This window comes from Nicotiana sylvestris, chromosome 5 (assembly GCF_000393655.2).
Source record: "Nicotiana sylvestris chromosome 5, ASM39365v2, whole genome shotgun sequence".
NCBI classification, from domain to species: Eukaryota; Viridiplantae; Streptophyta; class Magnoliopsida; order Solanales; family Solanaceae; genus Nicotiana; species Nicotiana sylvestris.
Window position 1 is genome coordinate 61578577 of NC_091061.1, and position 26381 is coordinate 61604957.

The 26381-nt window shown below is 29.9% G+C and overlaps 1 protein-coding gene across 1 annotated transcript; it reads left to right on the plus strand.

Moving 5' to 3' along the window:
* Positions 1–16074: 16074 nt before the first annotated feature.
* Positions 16075–19539, plus strand: LOC104220573 (serine/threonine-protein kinase RIPK-like). The gene is made up of 5 exons (XM_009771466.2): positions 16075–16663; positions 16867–17002; positions 17703–17839; positions 18053–18176; positions 18711–19539. Exons 1-5 carry the CDS (start codon positions 16292–16294, stop codon positions 19268–19270), a joined length of 1329 nt encoding a protein of 442 aa, XP_009769768.1. The 5' UTR covers positions 16075–16291; the 3' UTR covers positions 19271–19539.
* Positions 19540–26381: the final 6842 nt, after the last annotated feature.

Below are 26381 nucleotides of genomic sequence, written 5' to 3' on the forward strand. Positions count from 1 at the left end.
TCTTTGAAACCAGCGGCTTCAGGTAATTAGCGAGTTCCATTGGTCAGGACAGCAGATGTACAAGGTAGAAACCGAGAGGGAGATACTCCTCTGGGGATCTGCAAAAGGGGCGAATAGTTATGCCCCAAGTTCCCGTCTAGGGACTGGGGAGGAGGGATATCCTCCTCTCGGGTGTCTGCAGCCAGTGGGGTGATGTAGCATTGCTGGTAACAAAGGTATGACCAGCGTGGAAGGAGATGAAGCTGGTGGTATTGTAAATTGAGAAGTAGATGCGGCACAGGCAGTGCTAGTTGTAGGTTTCTCACCAATCGAAGACGGAAGAGGCCCAGTACTCAGCCTCACAGTACCAGGAGCAGCAGCTGGGACTGGAAAGGGAGAATTGGCATTCTCCACTAAGTCATACTCCCCCCAGAGTGCTTGGGCATCGTCCTTGGTTGGGGTTATAAGCTCTTCAAATTGAGCATTATGTTGAGCTGATGAAGGTCATTTTCTCCTTTGTAAAGAAGCCCCTTTATCACTGGCTTCCCCATCAGCATCAATCACCACAGTGACTACAATTGGCTCAGACGCGGCTTTCTTCGCCTTTTTATTCTTGCCCTCGAGCGATGAAAAGTGTCGTCTTTTTGGTTGCTTGCTCTTCGGTCGGGGACTCCGAGAGGAAGAACTTACACCAGAAGTAGATCCGGTGGCGCCTGTTTGGGCGAAGGCCTCCTTCAACAACCTTGCATCCTCTGTAGGATCAGCCAAAACATCCTTCTTGAGGATGGTAATGGAGCCCTGCAGAAGACCTGAATTCGACAGAAAAAGAAGTTAACTAATTTTCTTATACACAAAAATGAAATAAAGACAAGATCAGTTTCATGAGTCAAATTACAATAATTTTTGGCTTTCCACCCGTATTTGGGGGCCAGTTCTTTCCACCGGCGGGTCTCAAGCGTGGTAATGTCCAGAATTTTCTGAACCCATTGGTCCAAGCCTTCCACATTTGGTGGTGTCCACCAAGTTGCTGAAATAATTAAAAGAGAAGTATTAATATCAACACGAAACAACCTTTCAGAGAAAAGTCAGACGTTGAACTTACGTGTACAAGTCTATGACTCAGGGAAAGATGGAGTTGTATCCGGGATGATATCCCCAGTGGCAACAACGATGAACCGCTCCATCCATCTGCGGTCGTTGTCATCATTGATGCTAGTGAGCAAAGCATGGTGGCCACGTTTGCTAAAGTTTATTACTCCTCCATGGAAAATCTTGGGGGAGTCGAGGTTCATCATGAGAGCCAAGGTAAGCTCTTCCTTCGTCTCCTGGCATAGCCTCCATGACAGACTGCCATTCACCACACAAAGGGGCCTACTTGTGCCAAGTAGACTTGATACCGGTGGCAGAACTCCAAGATGACGGGGTTAAGTCCCCTGCTCAATGAGAATTGTCCCAAAGTGAAGGGTTACGTGTAAACGCACGTAAAGCCCTTCTTAGGGAAGGTTACTCGGTCCACCAGTTCAGGAGAGATGATGTTCAGATCATGGCAATCATAATCCTCCTTCACGGCAGGAATGCTAGAAGGACGGATGGAAAAAGGGTACACACCAACAACCCATGTACGAGAACTTGTAGAAGAAAACTTCTCTTCAAAGTCCTTAGCTGTGTTGAGTCTTCTAGGAGTGATGGTGCTCACCGTATGAGGGGCTTCATTATCGGTGTTTTCTTTATTTTTAAGAGAACTTGAGTTCTTGGAGGAGGAAGCCATGGTTAGAAGCAAGTAATAAGAGATCTTTGAAGAAGAATATTAAAGAAGAGTGGAAGAATGAAAGAGTTGAATGCAAAGAAGTTGAGAGAGTTTAAAGAACTGTGAATGCAAAGAAGAGGGACTATCTGTATTGGATAAAATCGGTTCATATTAAATACTCAAATAATAGAGCGACATGTGGAACCGGAGGCAAACGGAAGATGAAGCAAGTGAAAATCAAGAACGGGGACAACAGCTTCGGTTGGCACCGGGCAGACCCTGAAGGAAACATTGCTAACGAGTACAAACGAATACTTGCCACCCGATGACATTCAATGAAGAATATTCATCAATATTACAAAAAAAATTGGCATTCATAGCATGTCGTTACACATTCATCAATGGCCCCCATAATTGTCATTTAAGAGGGGCTTGATCCTAGAACCTTGTTCCCTAGGTGTAGCTATAAATAGTGACTTCAACAACCATCTTAGGACACGACAATTCTAACAAACTTATGCTACACATTGTTCTAAGCTCAATAATACTTTATTTTCAGTCTATTGGTATTCTTACCGCTATCTTCAAAAGCCTTGCTCCCAGAACCAAGTTGTTTGATGTCTTATCTCGATTTTAACACTAAGTCTTATATTTTGTTTAATTTATTTACTATTTTAGGATCAAATTAATTCGATTGTCTATAAACCACGTTACAAATTCAACTGTATCATTTAACGGATAAATGAATCACCTAAACTTGCACTTGTTTGTCATATGAACTTAGAAATTTTCCATTTGAATACTTTTACTTGAGAGAATGAGTATTAATAAACACCATTATCAAAGGGCATCCCTCACTTGTGGTGACAAAGATAGCGCGTCACATGCCTAACTTCTAATTATTAGACAAATGTAAATTATGGTCCCCACAATTTCTTTTACCAATCAAACAATTCCTAGTTTCTTTCTCTTTTTCTATTTTCCGAATCTTTCTTTGATAAAATCCCCATATGTAAAAGAAAAAAATGCATGATGTTCATCCATCGCAACCCATGGAGGAAGGGGGCGGGGAGAAATTAAAGAAGAAGAGAAGAGCGAATTGGGGAGGAGGGGAACGGGAACATTAATTGGGTTTTTCTTTTCCTTTTTTTGTTTTTTTTTTTATTTTAATATTTTTGTCATATAAGTCTGGTCAACAGTCAGCGTGGTTTATTATTATACAAATGCATGAATTGAGGTGTTTAAATGGGAAACTTGTAAGTTCATATACCGAGATGACAAACGGATGCAAGTCTATGTGTCTCTTAAACCATTTCACCTTTGAAAATTCTACGAGAATGCTGAATTTCCTTCACAACTTTACGATAGTTTTTTCGTAGACGTTCACTTGCATCACATACACAAGTGCTCTCTGAACCGTGCAATAAGGTCACCCATAACACGACTCTCCCACTTGAGTTACCTTAGCTCCAGGCCATGCTATTCAATAATATTGGAAAAATGACAGCGTAAGGTAACAACTAGTATGGAAAGTTAGTCGCCTTTGGAAGCCTTCGCCGGTAACCAAAGCGTATCGTTCCCGCAACCACTTTGATATTTTGTTTATAACTTTTTTAAGTTATGCAATAGATGTGTTAAATTTGAATTCAAAGAATGAAAATCTATCTATAAGAAGCGTTTTATATCCCCTAGTGAATCTTATTAAATTAAATTTAAATTAATCGAATTAGTAAATTTGAAATACTTAAAAAGAGATTGAAAACTCTAAAGAAAGGAAGCGCACGAAAGGAAAAGAAAAGAAAATATAATGATGTGAAAATGACAATTACGCGAATTGACTTTTGAAGGGTGGTGGCTAAGAAGCTGGAATATAGTACTTCCGGCCCCATCTACCTACTGCTTCAAATCTCTGGCCAAAAACAGAAAATAGATTTCTGATCCAATTGCAAAAAACATGATGCTGGGTGATGTCCCTACCTACTATCTCATGGCCCCACCCAAGTTATATTTGTAACTTTGTTCGTACGTTTCTTGGTTTTCATTCGGCATATTCATGTTGCAATCTGTTTAAATTTGAATTAATATCGGAAAGTTTTACATTAGAAATAAAGCATTACCTTGCAAAAGCGATTATATATTCCGGACTCAAATACGTGATATCTATTTAAGAATAAAGGAATATCTATCACTGCATTGCAACTCCCATTGTTTACATATTAAAGTACTTAGACATGCATCTTGATATAAATCTTTTTTGCTTCAGCACATGCAAATATTTTAATTAATATTGGAGCTTTGAGAATGAAACTTGATCAGGCACTAGTGCCCTTAACTTGTCATAAAAATAACAATTTACTAGACATTTTCTTATTCATACTTGCTTAAGTACAATTTTCAAATTACACTATATATAAGTACAACCGAATTTTCATAATTATCAACCCACCGTATATAACCTTGCAAAAACAAATTAAGTAATATGACATCGAGTGTAATTTATAGACAAAGATAGTACGAGTTATTTATTTCCAATTATTAGATTATATTAGTATTGATTTAAGCTATATAAACATCTTTTTCACAACATATTATTTTTATGTCATGATTAATGAGCTAAGCTTCTAGAATATCAACGACAGTGCTAACACACCTACCAATATTGGCCTATCAAGTCCTTGGACTGTGTCTCTATTCATGACTTGATCTCCAACCTTCTGACCAAATCATTGGAGGGAAAGTGTGTTTCAGAAACTTTAATTACTTTTTTATATTCGGAGAATATTAAAAATAAAAAAAAATTACTTGATTTATCTATTTAATTAAGCCGGTTTTCTTATCCAGTTTCATTAATGCTTAGTATAACAGCTAGAAGTATAACACAGTAATCTAATGTTCAATTAATTAAATACCTTTTTAGCATAGTTAACAGATTAGAAAAGAATATTCAACCAAACAACAATAGAAGAAGCATAGAAATTAATGAATCCAAGTTAGTGAGGCTACGATTCAAATAATAATTAACCTCTTAGAACTCCTAGCAGATTTCACTATGGTACTAATGTTTTACTAGGGCATGTTTGGAAATCACAATTTAATCACTATATTGTGTAATTATTATGATAGTAATTATAATGACATGTTTGTCTATCATAGCATAATTACAATATAATTTTCTGTGTCATGTTTGATTGCACATGTATAATTAATAGTCTGATGATCTTTTATTTTAAAATTAAGTTAATCACAACAAATTAAATAAACCTTTTTTGATGAACATGTAGATAAGTCTTAATGTGACAAATAATATGTGTATAAGAAATATTAAAAATAGAAAAGATAAAATCTGAACCTATTTTGTTCTGATCAAGTAATTACTTGACTAGACAAATATGTTCATATGTATAATTACATGCACCTAAATCCAATTACAACATAACCTTCCAAACAAGCTCTAAATATAATCACTGCATGCAGTTTTGAATTGAACATAGAAGTAAAAGAGGGGGAATAAGCGAAAGAGATCAATACCTCTTTCAAACATTTTTTATAATATTCCTATTACTTAATAGCCAGAGCAGAAGCAACTAAGCAAAAAAGTGATAAACAAGCTAGGAAATGCTGCATGCAGTCCAAAAAAACAAATCTTTTCCTTCTCCCCGTCAATTGTTTTAGCACATATAATTGTTGTCTTATTTGATCTTTTCAACGATTACTAATTTGTTTATTTATACCTTAGCAAGTGGCGTCCATGTATGTGATAAACTTGGTGAAAATCAAAGAACCCGCGTGAAGCACGAAAACTAATATTATTTTAGATTTACCTTCTATACATTGAGTGAGCGTAAAAAGATTGCACACTACAAAATCAGATAGGATTAAAGGTGGCAAAATGGTTAAAAGAAAATAGTTATTCACACATATTATTCATCAAAAAATTGGTCGGATAATAAACTATTTAAAAGCAGGTCGAATATGAATAAAGAATCATATTATTCACTTAGAAAATGGTTAACCAAATGGATAATTAATGAATAATTAATGTGTTTAACTTTTACATTGTAAAGCCTCAAATTGGAGTTACTCAAGTTTGGAAGACAAGGAATTTTATCATAAGTGAGAAGCCATTGATAATATGGATATCCATATTATCCACCAGATAAACCCGTTTTTATCCGTCTCAAATAGAGGTCGGGTCGGATTATATATCTGTTTTTTAAATTATCCATTTTGAACCGCTCATATCCGACCCGACCCGCCCGTTTGCTACCCCTACATAGGACAAAGGTAATTACAAGTAAATACCTAGGGCAGATGGACGTGCGTTTGATGAAGCGGTATCACGCGACACCGTTTCGTCGGAAAATTTTACTAAATATATGTATTAATACTGTGAGAAAACAGATAAGTAGGAAAAAATGATATTATTTGACATAAATTGTCTCTTGTTGTTAAAAATTGTGATTAATTAGAATTAAACTCGGGGTCTTTTCAAGACTCAACAAAACCAATAGACTTAGGCTATCTCTTGTCCAAAAGTATGATAATTAAAGTTATTATTCCTATTCTTCTATAAATTTTAATACCGCTTACAAAAATTTCTCCGTCCGCCCCCGGTAACTACTTATACTCACTGAATTTAACTTTGAAATAGGCCACGTAATCTTGCACAACATGTTAAATTGCACCGATTACTTAATTAGTGGATATTAAATCAATATTTTGAATCTACCCAAGTAACAAGTCACTAAATTCAAATCGAAAACATACACACTTCAAACTGTGGTCTCTCAGCATGAACTGTCTTCACTGGACCACCTAAGGGCTTGCTGGAATCTCATGAAAAAATTTCAAACTAGCTAATTAAATTATCGCTCTGAATTTTTTTTTCAAATTAAATTAACACAAATAAGAGTTAAATAATCATATATCAATCAATTACAATGTCAATCCTAAATCTATATCTATTATTATATTAAAAGGAAAGTAGTGAAGCATGTGGTTAAGCCAAGTGGCAAGCTAAAATGAAGTCACTTGATAATTTTAAGACAATATTAATTACTAGAAATTATAAATAGAAATATAATTAATGGAAGTAGTTTAATGAATCTTATACATAATCTAAATAGATCTTAGACAAATCTAATCTATATATCTATATTTATATGTATATTTGTATCTATATGTATATCTATATATTGATCCACTCATAGATTTTCTTCTATATTAGCTAGAAATATGGAAGTGAAAAATTAATTAAACGTTAAAAACTATAATAGAAAAAAATTAAAAATACAGAAATACGTAAATTGAAATAATCTATGACTATTTATATTTTGGATTGTGTTAAAATATAAAATAAAATTAAAATTTATTTATGATATTAAAAATTTATTGAGTATAAAAATTAAATAAATTCAAGCAGCAAAATAAGATCTTACTCAATCTATCTATATTATATTAAAAGGAGAGTAATGAAGCATGAGGTTAGGCCAAATGACGTATTGAAAAAAAGCCACTTGGCACTTTTATGAAATCTATTTGTTGGATTCTATTTGTATAACATTGAAAAATAAATATTATTTGATATTCTTTTGTATCTAATTATTAATTGGATAAGAAATCTATTGGGAAAGAAAGATGAAATCGAGCTATCCGTGAACATATATTACCATATCCATATTATATTATATATAAGTTCATGGTTTTCGTCAAAAAATTATTATTTGATGTTCTTTTGTATCTAATTAATAATTAATTTTTTTTGGTGGGAATGAAATATGAAATAGAGTTGTCCGTGAACATATATAACCATATTTGGAGTAATATTACATATGACAAATATTCTGTTGAAATATGAAATTAATGCTTTGAGTTAATATGGGTAAGAGAAAAAGGTATGAAATATTCTACTGACGTAAAAATGGAAAGAAAAAATTCTTTCCAAAAACGTGTTATGGACCAAAGTCCAAAAATAAGTAAAAGAAAAAAGATCATTGTGACATGACAAAATATGATTACTCACACTTGCCATACAAAATTACAGGATCATCGATTTGTAATACTATTAAGGATTTCTTTTATGGTAAGCATCCTTTTTCGAGAAAGAATCAATTAAAATTTTATTTTGTATCTTACACATTAATTTTAAATTGAAATAATAATTCTATATTTAGTACAAGCTTTGCATCTGACCTTATTTGAGAACAATATACATTAATATATGTATCATATACATTACTATAAATATCTTTAATTAAATTTTGTGTATAATTCAGTTATGTTACGTATTCTTTTTTAAGAAAGAATCAATGAAATAAATGTTTTGTCTTACATCTATATTATAGTAAAGAAAATAGACTGAAAATTTTAAGAAAGAATTAATTAAACTAAAATGTTCTCCTTTTAAATACCAAAGTAGAATCTTTTGGTCGTACATAAAAAAAAAGAGACGCAATTTTCATTATGCAGACGAATATACTATAATTATAGGTATCTTTAATTAAATTTTGTGTATAATTCAGTTATGGTAGGTATCTTTTTTTTTTTTGAGAAAGAATCAATTACAATTTCATTTTGTATCTTACACATTAATTTTAAGTTGAATAAGAATTCTATATTTAGTACAAGCTTTGTATCTGACCTTATTTACGAACAATATACATTATTATAGATATTTTTAATTAAATTTTGTGTATAATTTAGTTATTGTAGGTATTCTTTTTCAAGAAAGAAATAATTAAATAAATATTTTGTATCTTACATCTATATTATATTAAAGGAAATAATATTGAAAAATGAACAAGAAGACAAAGGAAAAAGATAAGAAAATTTAAGGCTTGGTGGTTAACAAATTTTAATTAACCACAAAAAAAACGTTGAAAATTAAAATAAGCCAAAAGCTAAAAAATGAAGATCCGTATCATTTTTTGCGCACTCACTCATACAAATTAATTTACACATACCTTTTTAAATATTAGGATTTCATATACTTAAAAATTGATTTACTAGATTGTCTTTTTCTTAGAAATCTTTATTTAAACAATTTTTGCTTAGATTTGGCTTCTCTACATTACTTAGGGTTTAGCTTCCACACAAACTTCTGCAAAATATAGCTCCAAACTATAACTATATCAGTGAAATATTAATGTCCAAAATGAGTTGGAATTTGAAAGGTCGTGTTGTTAGATTATGGCACATTCCAAATCGCAAGAAACCAGAAAATTTTAATTTAATTTAATTAATTATTCAAGATGAAAAGGTGCATACTCTTTTACATGTTATTTTTTTCGAGTGGTGATGTATTTTCTTCAACTTATGTGCCTTACTAACTTAACTTTCTTTTCAAATTTTTTATTTTAGGGAGATCGAATTCATGCAACTATTGGGATTTTCGTACTTTCAATACAAGCATTAGGATATGTAAGGTGTCTTACGCATAATTAGGTTTTCAATTTTCCATAATGTTAGTGACAAGTGTTCACCAGAAATTCTTGAGTTTTTACCCATATTTTTTTGTAGTGATAAACCTCAATACAGAGGACAACTTCTGGAAAATGCACTGCAATATGTCATGAGCATTTGCTACAAAAATGTTCTCTTAGGCACGTGCTACATATCAAGCAAATTGTATAGCATCAATATTTTTTGTGGAACATTCATATCAAACAAATTGTATAGTATCATTATTTTTTATGGAACATTTATTAGGAGATGGAATGAAAGTTTTGCTGGAGTCTTAAAATGTTTTTAATGTTTGGTTGTAAAAATGGTATTAACACTAACATATTAAACTTTATGGTGTAGATCGTTCTTTTTAATTATCCGCGCATCGCGCGGGTATTAATACTAGTTATATTAAAAGGAGAGTAGTATACATTGTAATTAAGCCAAGTGGCAAGCTAAAATGAAACCACTTAGCAATTGTAGGACAACATTAATTATTAGAAATTAAAAATGAAAACATAATTAAAGGAAGTAGTTTAATGAATCTTATACATAATCTAAATATATCTTAGATAAATCTAATCTCTCTCTCTCTCTCTCTATATATATATATATATTGATCCACTCATAGATTTTCTTCTAAATTAGCTAGAAATATGGAGGTAAAAAATTAATTAAAAAACTAAAATAGAAAAAAATAAAAAAATATAGAAAGACGTAAATTGAGATAACCTATGACTATTTATACTTTGAAGTAAGTTAAAATATAAAATAAAACTTACTTAAGATATTAAAGATTTACTGACTTCAAAAATTAAAAAAATTCAAGCAGTAAAATAAGATCTTACATAAAGTATAAAGTTATTTATAAGATAAGAAAAAACTTAAATATTATATATATATATATATATATATTTATCTATATCTATATCTATATCTATCTTATCTATATTATATTAAAAGGAGAGTAGTATGCATTGTGGTTAAGCCAAGTGGCAAGCTAAAATGAAGTCACTTGGCAATTGTAGGACAACATTAATTATTAGAAATATAAATGAAAACATAATTAAAGGAAGTAGTTTAATGAATCTTATACATAATCTAAATATATCTTAGACAAATCTAATCTCTCTCTCTCTCTTTCTTTATATATATATATTTACCCACTCATAGATTTTCTTCTAAATTAGCTAGAAATATGGAGGTAAAAAATTAATTACAAAACTAAAATAGAAAAAAATAAAAAATATAGAAAGACATAAATTGAGATAACCTATGACTATTTATACTTTGAAGTAAGTTAAAATATAAAATAAAACTTACTTAAGATATTAAAGATTTATTTACTTCAAAAATTTAAAAAATTCAAGCAGTAAAATAAGATCTTACATAAAGTACAAAGTTATTTAAAAGATAAGAAAAAATTTAAATATTATATATATTATATATATTATATATTATATTAAAGGAATGTAGTGAGGCATGACATTAAGCCAAGTGGCATATTCAGAAAATGTCACTAAGAAATAGTACATGGAGAAATAATCTAAATAGAAATATTTCTATTTAGTATTTTTAAGACATAATCTAAATAGATTTTTAGACAAATTTAATAGGATTAAAACAACTTAGATTTGATCAAATTTAATTTATGGTAGAAATCAATTAAAATTGACCACATTCTAATACTAAATAAATTTTGATAGCTTTCCAAATATAATTATTAACTAACCACTTGATATGCTTTCTTTCATTTCATAATTTTATTATTTTTAGAAATAGTACATGGAGAAATAAAATAATAGTGAAAATATTATCATTAGATACAATGTGTTTAAACAAATAAGAAATTAACTTTTATGATTAATAATAAAATGAGTGTGGTAGAAATAGATATTAAATTAAACAAGCTAATGAAAGCCACATAACAATGTAATAATATTATATATTGAATAATAGAATAGCAAAAATAAGGAATACATAGAGAGAAATTAATCAAAACTTTCATCATAAAGAAAAATGATAAAACTTATTTAAATTTGAGATGTAAAGTTGTTATTTATCTATTATGATAAGAAAGATGATACTGTGGATAATACCACACAACTTATGTCTAACAGATAAAATAAGAACTTAAAAATATTAAAAATAAATTAAAAATAGCGTAAGAATATTTATGCTAAGAATTAGTTTAGAAAATAAAATAAAGTGAAATAAAATACTTAAATATTGATAAATTTAAACAACTTAAGAATTCAAGCAATATTTTAAAATAAAATAAATATTTATTTTAAGATTAAAAATTTTCTAAATTTATCTATATTATATTAAAGGATAGTAATGGATAATAATACTAAATAAAGTGACAAATTAATTAAAAGCCATATGAAACGATGATGATACCATATATTTGATAACATAATAGCAAAAGTAAAAAAAATAATTAAAAATTAAATATTAGAAATGAAAGGAAAATACTATTTTGCTTAATATTAGAAAGTTCTTAAATTTATGATGAGAATGCTCAAACTATGGATATGACCAGCAAAAATTAAAGTCTTACTAGATAAGAATTAAAATTTAAAAAATATAAAATAAATATCTGATATAAGTAATTTTATTAACTAAAACTAAACGTCAAATTTTGTATCTTGAAACTAAATGAGATTTTTTTTATTGCATATAATACAAAAAATAAATATAAATATTTTTTAATATATTTGGAATATAATAATCAAGAAACTTATGTATTAATATTTTATACTAATCAAAGTTACAACTTAAAGTTAAATATGATATTATTTTGATTACAGGTAAAATATTAATTAAACATTTCTTAGTAGGGAAGAGACTGTATAAAGAAAAAAATAGATATAATGTGAGAATATATTAAATTAATTTAATATAAAATAAATTAAATGATTAAATAATATTCCAAAATATTATTTATAGATGTAAATAGTAAAATAGTTTCGAGTAAGAGGATAAAAGCGTAAAATATATTAAATTTCAAGAATAAAAAAATAATATTTATCGATAATTATTAAAAGGATAATAAGCAAAATATTAAGTCAATTAGTAAGCCGAAAAACTCACATGAAAGTATAATAATATTAAATAATAAATAATTTAATAATTATAAGAAAAGAACAAAAAAGATTGTGTAAAATTTAAAAGAATAAGACTTTTAATTAATATTTTAGACAAAAAAAATAAACTAATACTGAAAATTTTATTAAGATAATATAATTTAATATGTTTAAACGAGACAAATCACCACATGACATAGTTAGTAATTATATTGATAACGAAACGAAATTCAAGTACTAAAATTAACCTATTGGATTAGATAAATATAGAAAAAGAAAACAGGTTATCCAATATGAGATTTGAGAAATGGTTTAATGTCTTGCTTCTTAATTAATATCTAATGATTATCATTAAATTTTATCTGGAAGGTTTATGTTTTAAAGTAATTTATACATAATTCAAATAATCCAAATCACAATCGCGCGGGTACTAATACTAGTCTATATTATATTAAAAAAGAGTAGTGAAGCATAAGGTTAAGCCAAGGGGCAAACTAAAAAAATCCACTTGGCAATTTTAATACAACATTAAAAATTTGAACTATAAATGGAAACATAATTAATGGAAGTAGTAGTTCAATAAGAATTATATTTTAATTATGATACAAATCTCTATTAGTAGTATAATTTAGTTAACATATTTTTGTATAATTATGGTAGGGACGAAATAAATTATGGTAGGGACGAATTTTAATTAATTGATCAAGCTTTGTAATTGACCTTATTTTGGTACAATACACATTACTGTAGGTATCTTTAATTAAAATTTTGTGCATAATTCATATATGGTAGGTATCCTTTTTTGAGAAAGAATCAATTAAATTTTCGTTTTTTATCTTACATATTAATTTTAAGTTGAAATAGTAATTCTTTATTTAGTATAAACTTTGTATCTGACCTTATTTGTGAACAACATACATTACTATAGGTATCTTTAATTAAATTTTGTGTATAACTCAATTATGGTAGGAAAATAATTAAATAGTAATATATATAATGAGGTTATATTAATGTTGACAATTCGGACAATAAATATTTTATACATAAATAAATATTTCTTAAAATAATAGTGAAAATATTGTTGCAATAATTAGAGTTTTACGATTAATATTTGAATTGAGTATTGCTAGGTTGAGTTTGAAAGTATAAGATGATTTTTGAAAATGTGGTCTAATGGAGAAAATAGAAGAATAAGATATACTTGAATTTGAGATGAGACTTTTTTTTAATATGATAAGAAAATTCATATTTAAGAATATGAGCAATAAAGTCAAAGTTACTATTGAAATAATTTTTATTTATTATTTGTATTAAATTAAAATGAATGGATAAAAGTGAATATTAAATTCAAGTAAAATAATAAAAAGCATATGACAACGTTAATAATATTAAGTATTGAAAACAAACAGAGAAAAAATTAAAATTTCTATCATAAAGAACAAAAAAGGATAGAACTTATTTAAATTTGATATAAAAAGCTTTTTTTAAGTATGATAAAAAATGGTCATGATGTGGATAAGGCCACATAATTGAAGTTTAATAGATTAAAAAATTTAAAAAAATCAAAATATTAATAAATTAGAGATAGTGTGAGGTTATTTATACTAAGAATTAGTTTAAAAAATAAAATAAAGTAAATATATAATTCTTAAAAATATTATTAATAAATTTAAACAATTTGATAATTTTGGGTATTAATTTTAAATAAAATAAATATTTATTTCAAGATTAAAAAATCATGCATCGATTTTATAATAATATTAAAGGATAAATAGATTATGATATTAAATAAAGAAGCATGTTAATGAAAACCACATAAGAAAATAAAATACTATATATTAGTTAACTTAATAGCAATAATAAAAAATTTAAAAATATTTAATATTAAAAATAGAAGGGAAAGACGATTTGAACTTGAGATTTAGATTAAATGGTGAAACGCTCAAACTATGGATAGGACTACTAAATTAAAGTTTTACTAGATAAAAAAACTAAAAATTGGATAACAAATTAAAACTAAGGAAATACAAAATAAATATCTCGTGTGGGTAATTTTATGAAAGAAAATTAAAGTCTATTTGTATCCTAACGTTAAAAGAGAAAGAAAATTTAATTACATGTTATACAAAAAATAATTATAAGAAAATTCAATAGATTTAAAATATAATAATAAAAAAAATTATCTATTAATATTTTAAACTAATTCAAGGTTATAACTTAAAATAAAATGTGATATTATATATTTTATTTATTGGTAAATATTAATGTAAAAACTAATTAAAAATTCATAGTAGGGAAGATGATGTATAAAGAGGAAAATAGAGATAGTGTGAGAATATTTATACTTTGAATTAACTAAGTATGTATATTAAATAATTAAATAATACTCAAAAATATTATTGAAAGATTTAAATGAAAATAGAGTTCCAAGTAAGAGGATAAAAGTACAAAAATAAATTAAATTTTAGGAATAAAAAAATTTATATTGATATATGTTTATCAAAAGGATAATAAGCAAGATATCAAGTCAATTGGTAAGCTAATAAAAGATCACATGAATATAACACTATTAAGTAATAAATAATGCAATAACTATAAGAAAAGATTAAAGAGAGAGTTGTTTTGGGTGAAAATGTAAAAGGATAAGTCTTATTTGAATTTGTAGTGAAACATAAACGGGTAGTAAGAATTTTGTTAAATAATATGCTCAAACAAGACATATTACAAACGTGATGTGTTTAATATTATTTAATATTGACCACAAAATAAAATACAAGTATTAAATCAAGGGGTTAGATTGTTACAGATATAAAATAAAAATATAAATAAAAAGAAACATGTTATCTGAAAGTTTTAAATTTTAAGATAGTTCCAATAACTCAAACTATAATTTGATATTTGTGTCCGCGCTTCGCACAGGCAATAATACTAGTTATTATTGTAAAAAGAGAGAAAGTCACCAATTCAAATTCACTTTCCGGTTGGAGCCGCTTGAAACAAGTTTAGAAGGTCTGAGGACAGCTTTCATCCAATTAAGAGTTTCCAAAATCACATAGAAACCAAGTCAAAATAGGGGGCAGCCCAAGTCAAGTATTTTTTTCAACCAAAACGTATGACTGCTTCTGCTACAGTCTGGTTATAAAGAATATTTGGCACATCTAGTTCGTCCTTGTATAAGTAATATTTTTACTTTGAATATACCCTATATATTTACGGTAAAAAATGTTGTTATACTATCCATGTATTTTAATTTTACCAATTGTAACATGTTACTTATATAATCTTTTGCAGGTTACAAGTCTATCATACTTACAAAAGTTACCCGTAAATAGTTCTAAGTTTAAGTTTTATGTATTGACGGTGTAAAAAATATTTACATAATTAAATTAATTACAGATAAATTTTTATGATAAGTATTACGTAACTGTAACCGGTAATCTTATAACAACGGTAATTAACCTGCTATCATAGGTTAAATTATAGTGGTAATGTAAAAAGATTGTCGGTGCATATGACTTAATTCGTTGATTTTAGATAACATAATAGTAAAAAATAATTTTACATTATTGGTGTATTTTAGATACATGCTTTTACTTTTATCGCAACAACTTTATACACATATGAACAGTGTTAGTGGAAGTGCACATAAAAATACACGCTATAACGTGGGAAAGGGAGCATTCATGACAGATAAAGTTGACTTAATATAATTCAGAAAAATACAAAGTAAATACCCAGAAACAAAATACGTCTAGTGCATGAGGTTATATATATTTATATAAAGGAGTTGAGAACCTCTTTCTTTGTGTCCGGTAGAGAGCAATATTTGAATATTAGCTCTTGCCTTCTCTCCTTATAAACTTCTTTAATAGACCATTCCACATTCAAGAAAACTCGTCTTCTTTTCTTGCTCATCAATCTTCTTCTTCCTACGAAAAGACATTCTTTCTATATATACACGATTCTTTTTAGGGATTTCTCAAAGAATATAGAACATTCATTTCAATTTTCTATTTTTGGCATAAGATTGGCGATGAAGATTACATGGGAATCTCTAGTTCCTAGCTGTTTTAAAGGTGAGAATCCAAAACCAAAGGCAAAGGAGATCAAAGTGGTGACAAAACAAAGTTCATTTCATAGGATTTCTATTTCGGATTTCAGCGCATCAACTATTTCGGAGGACCTTTCGATTTCTCTTGCTGGTTCAAATCTTTATATTTTCACACTTCAAGAATTGAAAGTGATCACACAGAATTTTTCTTCGAGTAATTTCTTGGGTGAAGGAGGGTTTGGACCAGTTCACAAAGGTTTCATTGATGATAAGCTTAGACCTGGTTTGAAGGCTCAGCCTGTGGCTGTAAAGCTTTTGGATTTAGATGGCACTCAAGGTCATAGAGAATGGCTGGTATGAATATTACCTTAATAACCCTTTACCTTACTCAATATTGCTCGAATCCTTTAAAATGTCGTTAGGTATGCCAGATCCTCCAAAAGTTATGGATTTTTGAGGATTCGAACAACATTGATCTTACTATCATATGTTTTATAAATAATTATAATTAAATTTGTGATAAAGCATGTGTTTAATTTGTTAATATTTGTGAGCAGACTGAGGTGATATTTCTTGGGCAACTGAGGCATCCACATCTGGTGAAGTTGATAGGATATTGTTGTGAAGAGGAACACAGGCTGTTAGCGTATGAATACATGCCCAGAGGCAGCTTGGAGAATCAGCTGTTTAGAAGTATGTTCTCTTTTACCATTCCACTATCTACCTTTGCTAATCTGAAAGAGTTTAAGTCGCAAAGATTGCATTTTCAGTGGAATTTAACATGTTATATATTTAGTAGATTATTACTTATATTCTATTTTTTATATTAAAAATCAAGCTTAATATATAGAAAGTTACTTATAATTGTAGGTCAACGTGATTTAGGATTATGTAAAAAAATTGATAATTTTACCAATATATAAAACATAAAGTCGATCCGAAATATATTTTGGCTTTTGGAACTTCAGTCTGCACAAAAATAGCTGTATCCCACATAAAGCACTCATCCAACTTGTGAATATTACTCCATAATTTAGAAATTTGAAGAGGGAGAAGAAAAACGGGATTAGAAAAGGCCAGTTACAGTGTAAATGTGTGAAAATTGACCTCAGATTGGTCCACTCTTTCCCTTTACCAACTCCGACTGAATGCTTATATGAATTAAGAATCAGTCAAATAAAGTTTGGTTAAAAAGCAATTGTCCAGTTGAGGAAATCTCACTTCAGCTAATTATTATTGGATATAGTTCAAATGAAAAGAGAAAAACAATTAACTTGTTCCCGTTGTTTCACGAATGAATTGAAATACAAGATTCAGAAAAAATAAAATAAAATTGTTCAGAAACATAAAACAATGATTGTTCAATTAAATTAATTTATTCTTGATCTTGCAGGATATTCCGTATCGCTTCCATGGTCAACGCGGATGAAAATAGCAGTTGGAGCTGCAAAAGGTCTTGCTTTCCTCCATGAAGCTGAAAAACCAGTCATATATCGTGATTTTAAGGCTTCAAACATCTTGTTAGATTCTGTAAGTTCCTGCTTACTTTTGGAGTTTAATTTCTGTAAGATAGTTTTTAGACTATCAAGTCATAACTACATATAATTGCCCGTGAAACTAAATGATCTTGAGAAAAATAAAGCTAACAACATCATATGATAAGTTAAATTACATTGGTACACAGTGTTACATCTCTTTACATATATATTTACTAATTAATTTCCTTGGTGTCTTTTCCTCCAGGATTACAGTGCCAAACTCTCAGATTTTGGTCTTGCAAAAGATGGCCCAGAAGGAGATGACACACACGTCTCCACCCGAGTAATGGGGACCCAAGGTTACGCTGCTCCTGAATACCTCATGACTGGTAAATATTCATTGATCATTTCACCATTATTTCTTTAATTTCTTTTTTTCTTTTTCCTTTTTTTTTTATTTTGCTCGCTCGAAGGGAAATTTTAGAATGATTTAACCATTATTTCACAAAAAATGTTTAGATAAATAAAACAGTGCCTAATCCATTGTAGTCACCAACGGCGGAGGTAGCTAGGTTCTAGCTAATGGGTGTAAACTAGGAGTATACAATTATTGTCTTCTAACTCAAACTATATACATGTAAGAAAAGTTACAAAAAACATATACTTAAACTAATTCTTTCATTGATTGTCATCAAAGAGTAGTGGGTACCATGATATTCTTACCTAATGGCTTAATATCTCAGATTGGACTCTACAAATTGGTAACAGTACATTATTAATATTTTAAAATTTTCAAATATATATACTTATACAAAGTCTATATTCATTGATTGTCACCAAGTAGTAGTGAGTGCCGTGATTTTCGGTCCACCTAGATTCGTATGTGAACTAGTAACCCTAATTATATTTTGAAATTTTTGCAGGTCATTTGACTGCAGCAAGTGATGTATACAGTTTCGGAGTAGTACTCTTGGAGCTTCTAACTGGTAGAAGATCAGTTGATAAAACTCGTCCAAATAGAGAGCAGAATTTAGTAGATTGGGCAAGACCTCAACTGAAAGATCCTCGAAAACTACGTAGAATAATGGATCCAAGGCTAGAAGGTTTATACTCAGAAGAAGGAGCACAAAAAGCAGCATTAGTAGCTTACCAGTGCTTAAGTCACAGGCCAAAGGCTAGACCAGAAATGAGTTCAGTGGTAAAAACCCTTGAACCATTGAAGGATTATAAGGATATTTCAAACATGACATTTGTGTATATTGCTCCAGCCGAAGTGAAAGAAATGTGCAAAGAAAGTGAAAAGGAGGACCAAAAGAAAACGATCAAGAAAGAAAATAGTCCATATCATCAAAAACACCATCATCATCATCTTGATCGTAAGCATAGAAGAAGTCCTCAAAATTCAACAATTTACTCAGAAAAGGCTCTACACAAGAAACTCGGTCCAAATTCACCATTGCGCAATGATTTCCATAGAGCTTAGATATAAATAATTATAAAAGACAAATTCTGTAACAAAAACTGTAGATAGAGATCATTCATCCATATTTTATTTAATTTTTTTACCTGATAAGAGTAATAGTTTAAGATTTTAATGAGAAGAGCAAAAAAATGCTCAAAATTCTTTCTTTCTTTTCTTTGTTTTTTTCTTTCCATTGAACGAAAGTTCTATTTTAGCGTTGTTCTTCATTTAGAGATTTGTTTAGCGGTTGAACAATTGGGAAGAAAAGAGAGACAGATACCAACTGTAAATATTTTACTTAGTAATTTATAAAGTTACTTAATTACCAGAAAAGAGAGACAGATACCAACTTTGTATATGTTGTACTTCCAAAAAATATACATTCCAAAACAAAAAATTCAAATTACAACGAAACATTTTGATTGATGCCATCCATGACGCTAATTAAAAATGACTGTGAGAAGAATTTAAGTAATTCTATACTGTTGCAAATCATATACACAATCAGATAATTAAAAAAAAATTAAAGGTAAATCTGTGGATAAACGATTAACTAATAACCTGGTAAAAATGGAACTAACCTAAAAAATTTGCTATCACAAGTTAAACTTTATATTGTGCAGAAAATTTTACATGTCAGTATATATATAGAAGTTCATCGAATCAAGTCTCCCATTATTTAAATCATGGTATCAAAACAAAGGGTATATACGAAATAACGTAATATAAGGATCACTAAGCCACGTCCCAGTTGTGTTAAAAAATGATCAAAGATTACTGTTAATTACCAGGCGGGACAACTTTTCCCCAAAGACGTGCATAGACATTATATATTGCAATATGTTTGGTAAACCTTCAAATAGTTATATATATCCTCCTATATACCACCAGATGTCAAGCGAGGTGTTAACAGTTCGCGTGGTGTATGCAACTTTATGCGGCCAACTACTTTAAGCTGACTGTAACATATAAGATAGTATTTCTTTTTCAGAAGCCCTATCACATAGTAACTAGTTTGGATAAGCAGGAGTATAGTTTATTTAGAAACTGATTTTTTTTCCTTTTTTTTTTTGGAAAAATTGATGATGTAATTGGAGCAACTCATCGCATTTGTTGGGCCTGGATGATAGCATTTAATTTGTTATCTTTTCACTGCACAGAGTGAAAGTTGTTCGTTGCTCTATGAATCCAAACTCACGCAGTCCACACCAGTTTAGGGCCAAGCAACCCATCCTTCGATTGGTTCACCTGACCAACCTCTGTGCTCGGACAGAGCAGGCCAGATAACAGCCCATTAGGCCCTCTCTTTTCTTTCTTTCCTCATCTCATTGAGTAGGCTTAATAGTCTTCAGTCTAATGGAGTTACGAATAAAAAATCCAATAAGTCTCTATATACTTAATATATGTTTCACAAATGAACGAACCTGAGATTTAGCAGTTGTATCATGTAATATTTTCAGGTATTGATGTATCAAATTCAATTTACGGCTTGTTTGGAGGGTTGTTACGCATCGTTTCATAATGTATCGTATCGTACTGTATTGTATTGTACTGTATCGTTTGCTCAATACAATGTTTGGATAGATTGTATCGTTTGCCATCGTTTCATGATATCATGCACCAACAATATGAAGAATAAACTTGCAATATTATAAAAAAAATAATTATGATACAACGTAAAATTACAATATAAAAAGATAGGGTAAATGATAAAACAAAATAATTTAATAATAATAAAGGGTGAGATTGAGAGAAAAAGACAAGATAACAACGCGACCACACCAAATCGGTCGTTACATAAAGTGGCACATTTCGTCGTTATGTAACGACGGATTTAACGATACGATACAATAAAATTTAAGTAACAATCAAAACAAACATTGTATTTAAAGTAACAATACGATACGATACAATGGGTAACAACCATCCAAACAAGCTGTTAGATACCATTTTGAGGTAATTTTAATACAATTCTGAAACAACTCTTATAAATTTCTTATACAATTATGATATAATATTGTATTATAATGTGGCAAGTGCAACATATAGCTGTTTTCAGGGACGCTATTTAAAGATTAAGTATTTATTTTGTCCAAAAATTTTAAACTAAAAATCTTAATTTAGGACATTTTTCTCCTAGAACATTAAGTTGAAAAACTAAAATTCAAGATGCACTCGTTAATTCCTAAATAGCAGTCCTTTAGAGTGGCTATCTGATGTCATTTCTACTATTATACTTATATTAGTATTGTATCAGGTTGTTTTACACATTGATGTATCATATACAATTATCATACACTTACGATACAATTTGAAAATAATTTTGATGCAATTGTGATACAATTTCGAACTTCTTCCTCTTCAAGTTTCAATATGAAATTCCACCTAAAACCAGCAACAAGCTCCATAACAAGCACAAAATCACCAATAATCTTAGCTTTTATTGTCATATTGAAAATCAATGAGGAAGAACACATCACATACAAAAGACATTCAAACAATAAAAAAACTAATACGATTCTAATAGAAAAAATGTATTATACTTGTAATATATAGTATTATATCAGATATTATTTCATGCATGTATTGATGCATCAGATACAATTCAAATATAATTATGATATAGTTATGTTATAATCCTGAGAGAATTTCGATATAATTGTGATACAATTATCATATAATTATCGACAATCATGATACAGTCCTAAAACCTCTTCTTCTTCTTCACGTTTCATTTTGAAATTTTACCTAAAATCAACTTTAGACTTAACCAATCTCCCTCAAATTGAGATATAAACTCCAAAGTATATTCTCAATCATTTGCAAGAATACTCAATCCAAACATATCACAAATTTGTAAAACCCGAATATTGATACAGTTGCGATACAATTTTAAAACTTCTTCTTCGAGTTTTAATATGAAGTTACCTAAACCAACTGTAAACTTAACTAATCTCCCTTTGAATTGAGATATAAACTCCAAGGTATATTCTCATTAATTTGCAAGAACACTCAATCCAAATAAATCACAAATTTATAAAACTTGAATATTGAATTCAAAGCTTCGAATATTAATGATTGTCAATGAGAACTCTTTGTTGCTATAATTTTAGAGATGTCGATGAATTTGTGTGACGAGGGAAAGATTTGGGTTGATTTGTATAAAAGAGAAAGAAATATTTTGAAATATTTTTGAAAACAGGACGAAGACGTGATTTTGGGGGCTTTGTCTAATTGATATACATGAAAATGAGAAGGGGAGGAGAATGGAGCGACGTCGGAGGAGGACGTGGCTATATCAGTTACATCCTAATTTTAAGGGACACACTCTTTATTAAGATTTTGGATATAAATAATAAATATAGGTAGAGAATATAATTTTTAAGAAATCCAAAAAAAAGTGGTAAATAAATTTATATAATAGTATAGCTAAGTAAATTTCCCGTTTAGAAACAATGTACATAATTGGTTGAACTGATAGACCCCTTTGTTTGGGGAGTTTGGTTTTTATTTTATTTATTTAATTATTTTTATTTTTTTTGTGTGTGGGAAGGGGGGGGGGGGATAAATATTGGGTTTTGATAGAATATCGCTAGTGAAACATTGAGGGAGAGCCAGAGGGATCTTTAAATGTCAATTAATTTTTGAAAATTTTAAAGTCAGTCCACTTAATGTTCCACTTACTAACGAAGTTTTGCAGAATGAACGAATCTTTGAATGTCAAGCCACGTGAAATGTTGATACTTGAGAGTGAATAATGTTGATACTTGAGAGTGAATAGTACGCAAATTAATGAACCAAAGGTGAAATACGATATCATGAGAAGCAAAATAAATATTTTTCTCAAGGGACAAAAATTGCAACTTTTAGCAAATTGGGATTACCCCGTCTAAAAGAATGCATTAGTCAGAATCTTCCATTTGATTGAATTTCTGATATAACATGAAAACAAGCCATTTCCTCCAAAGGACTTGAGGATGCCGAATTTTACAAGCCCCCAAAACTACTCTATTCGCCTTTCTTTTGAGAAGAATAACAATTGTCAACGTTAACTTTTATATACAAAATCCAAAGACAAAACTAAGAAAAGAGGGAGAACAAAGATCTTTGCGATCTATTCCGTTATTGCAAAAGAGGGCTTGTACTATCTATAAATTGCACATCGAGCCCATCTTCATTTCCACATCCACAATTATACACAAGAAGCAGTTGCTCTTCCAGATATCTCTGCAACAACAAACTCTCTTGACAACTTCCATCTATAACCCCTTCCCCTTCCGATTCCCATGGCGTTGATAGCCGGCGGCGGCGGCGATGACATAGACGGTAGCAGATTTCGGCAGCACAAATGAAGGGGAAAGTAGCACAGAAGAGAGGAAGAAGAAAAGGAGAGCAAAGAAGGAGACACAAGTAGCGCCGGAAGCGGCGACGACTTAGGCAAGAGGTGAGGATCATTGTGGAAAAGGAAAGTGGAGATGGTGGGGTGGTTTGGTTTTGATCATGTTGAAGTGGGAGCAAATTCTGGTTCTCATCAGGGTAATAGTATTTGGTGGGGTTGAAATTAGAGAAAGAGAAGAAGCACCAACAGTCCCACATGACTTTTGGCTAATCTTTTTACATAATCAACGTGTGGGGGAAGGGAAGATGACTCATGAAAGCGATGGACAGACAGAGAGAAAACTGACTTGATTTTTGGAGTGTGTGGGGGATGCTCGTTTTCTTTTCTTTCCCTTTCTTGTCCGTCCAGCTTCTTCTTCTTCTTTTTTTTTTGGTCCAAATAATGAGATTGAGCTTTTATGTGCTGGCAAATGAATCTGAACATGTGATTTCTAGGCTACATAGATGTAATTGGAATGAAACAAAACTAAGGATCCGTTTGGCCACAAAAAATTGTTTACTTTTTTCCGATTTCTTTTAAAACTTTTTTCGGAATTATCATTCGAACATAAAAATTTTAAATTTTAATTGAAGTTGAATTTTTAAAATTTTCAAATTTTTCACTTCAAATTACTCACAAACATTCAGAAATAGCACCAAATTATATTCATGTCCAAACACAACTCTAATTTTCAAATATCATTCACCTGAAATTTTTATTTTAACTTTTTTCGGAACTTCACAATTCTTATATCCAAACGTCCACTAAGCACCCCCCAAAAAATACCATTGTCTCTCCTTGAATCAACTCGCTCTCCATGAGTCACAAATTCCGTACTTGTCCGTCTCAAAGTTAAAAAAAGAAAAGATATAGTTTTAAAATCTATCTGATTATAGATGATCTATCTTAAGGATAAAATGAGAAGATTAAATTAAAATTATTTTTATTTTTAAAAAATATTTTTTTACATACTAAAAAAGTATATTAAATAAATTGTCTTTTATGTCATCTATGAAAGTATGAATTTAATGAGTTAGGGCAAAATTATATAGGCCACACTCTTCAATGTTGTTTATATCTCATTGAATTATATAAACACATGGAATTCATGTGGTTTGTCATTTTTATGAATGACTCAAGACCAGTAGTGGATCAAAATTGTTGATGTTTCTCTTTCCTTCCAAATTACGGCGAGTGGGAGTTTTTCAGATGTCTGCTCACTGTAACTTCCTGTGAGCATAAAGTGAATGGGAATTCAGATGCAACAGTTCCCCTTCTACTGTCATCAATGCTGAAAAGAAACTTTATAAATTATTACCACCTACATAAATTAAATCCTTTGAGTTTCATTTCGCAAATAAAAAACAAGGACTCTTTTTTTGCTAAATCAGATGCTTATATTAAACAACCAAGCAAGAGTTATAGTTATTACAAGCTGGGATTGTTCGAGCGGATAAGTCTCCGGAACAATCGTTATTGAAAGCGTATAACATAAGTGTAGACAATAAATTTGGTTCGAGAAATAAAATCAAGACCGAAAAATATCGCAACAATCGTAGTATTTTATTTCGAATATTTGAGTGTTACAATCTCTATGAATCCTCTGATTCTTCTTTTCAGTAGCAAAAAAATTCAAGGGTCTTTGAGCTTGATCTTGAATATGTGCTTGTTGCCTCGAACGATGATCTTGTTCTTGAGCTTGAGCTTGATTTCTTCTTCGTTCTTGAACTTGAGCTTGATTTCTTCTTCGTTCTTGAGCTTGAACTTGATTTCTTCTTCGTTCTTGAGCTTGAACTTGATTTCTTGAACTTGAACTTGAAGCTTGAAACTTGTGGAGGAATTTGCAGCGTTTGATCCACGAGCTCTTTCTTGCTTCTTGTTATAACTTCTGGTGTCTTTTCTGAGTTATGAAGACCCCTATTTATAGTTGTGGAAGGGAGGAGTCATGATAAGAACAAACTCTTTCCGACCAATCAAATTGAAGTGTGACATGACCGCATTTGATTGGCCAGAACATGTCACTTGCACACGTGGCGCGATTTCATTGGTCTTTTAGTGTGACTGGGCATGCCTTGTCATTTTGACACATGGCACGATCCTATTGGCTCTTTCGTTTGACTTGACGTGCCACGTCGTTTGACACGTGGCACCAAACTGGGCCTCTAGAAAGATGACATCCTGTGCTTGATGAAGTGGGCTCATCACTCTAGCCCAATTAAATGGGCTAGCCCAATAGATTAAGACTTATTTATTTAACCCATATGTATTGGACTTATATAATTAATTCAATTATATTAGTCTATAATATTTATTTGGACCAATATATCTTGAATTTAAAATATAGTCCAAATTATTTAATAAATTTAATTCTAATAAAATTTACATGCCTACAAATGTCCCCTACTTCAAAACTTGTCGGAGTATGAAATCACTTACCCCGTGACGAGTTTCGAAGTATAATGTACATAAACACACATGTTTTATATGTGTATATAATACACTAGGAATATACATTTGTCCAATAGTAATGGTTAGGCTAGGATAAGTTGAATTCACATGGTTTCATTCTTGTATCCACGTCATTCAATCTACCATTTATTTACATTACTTTAGGCCAAACATTTAGCTTATCCATTAGGCTATTTTAAAGAATCCAAACTGTCATCGAATTAGAATTTGCATGGAAGGTGGAATCCTTTCTAAGGTCAAACACCAATTGCCAAATGTTGTTACCGACAGAGTTGAATGTCGTTT

Bases quoted from the DNA above. Each gene is read 5' to 3' on its own strand.
- LOC104220573 (XM_009771466.2), top strand. From the start codon at position 16,292: ATGAAGATTACATGGGAATCTCTAGTTCCTAGCTGTTTTAAAGGTGAG. The intron at 17,003-17,702 runs GTATGTTCTCTT...TTGATCTTGCAG, and splicing joins GGAGAATCAGCTGTTTAGAA to GATATTCCGTATCGCTTCCA. The intron at 17,840-18,052 runs GTAAGTTCCTGC...CTTTTCCTCCAG, and splicing joins CAAACATCTTGTTAGATTCT to GATTACAGTGCCAAACTCTC.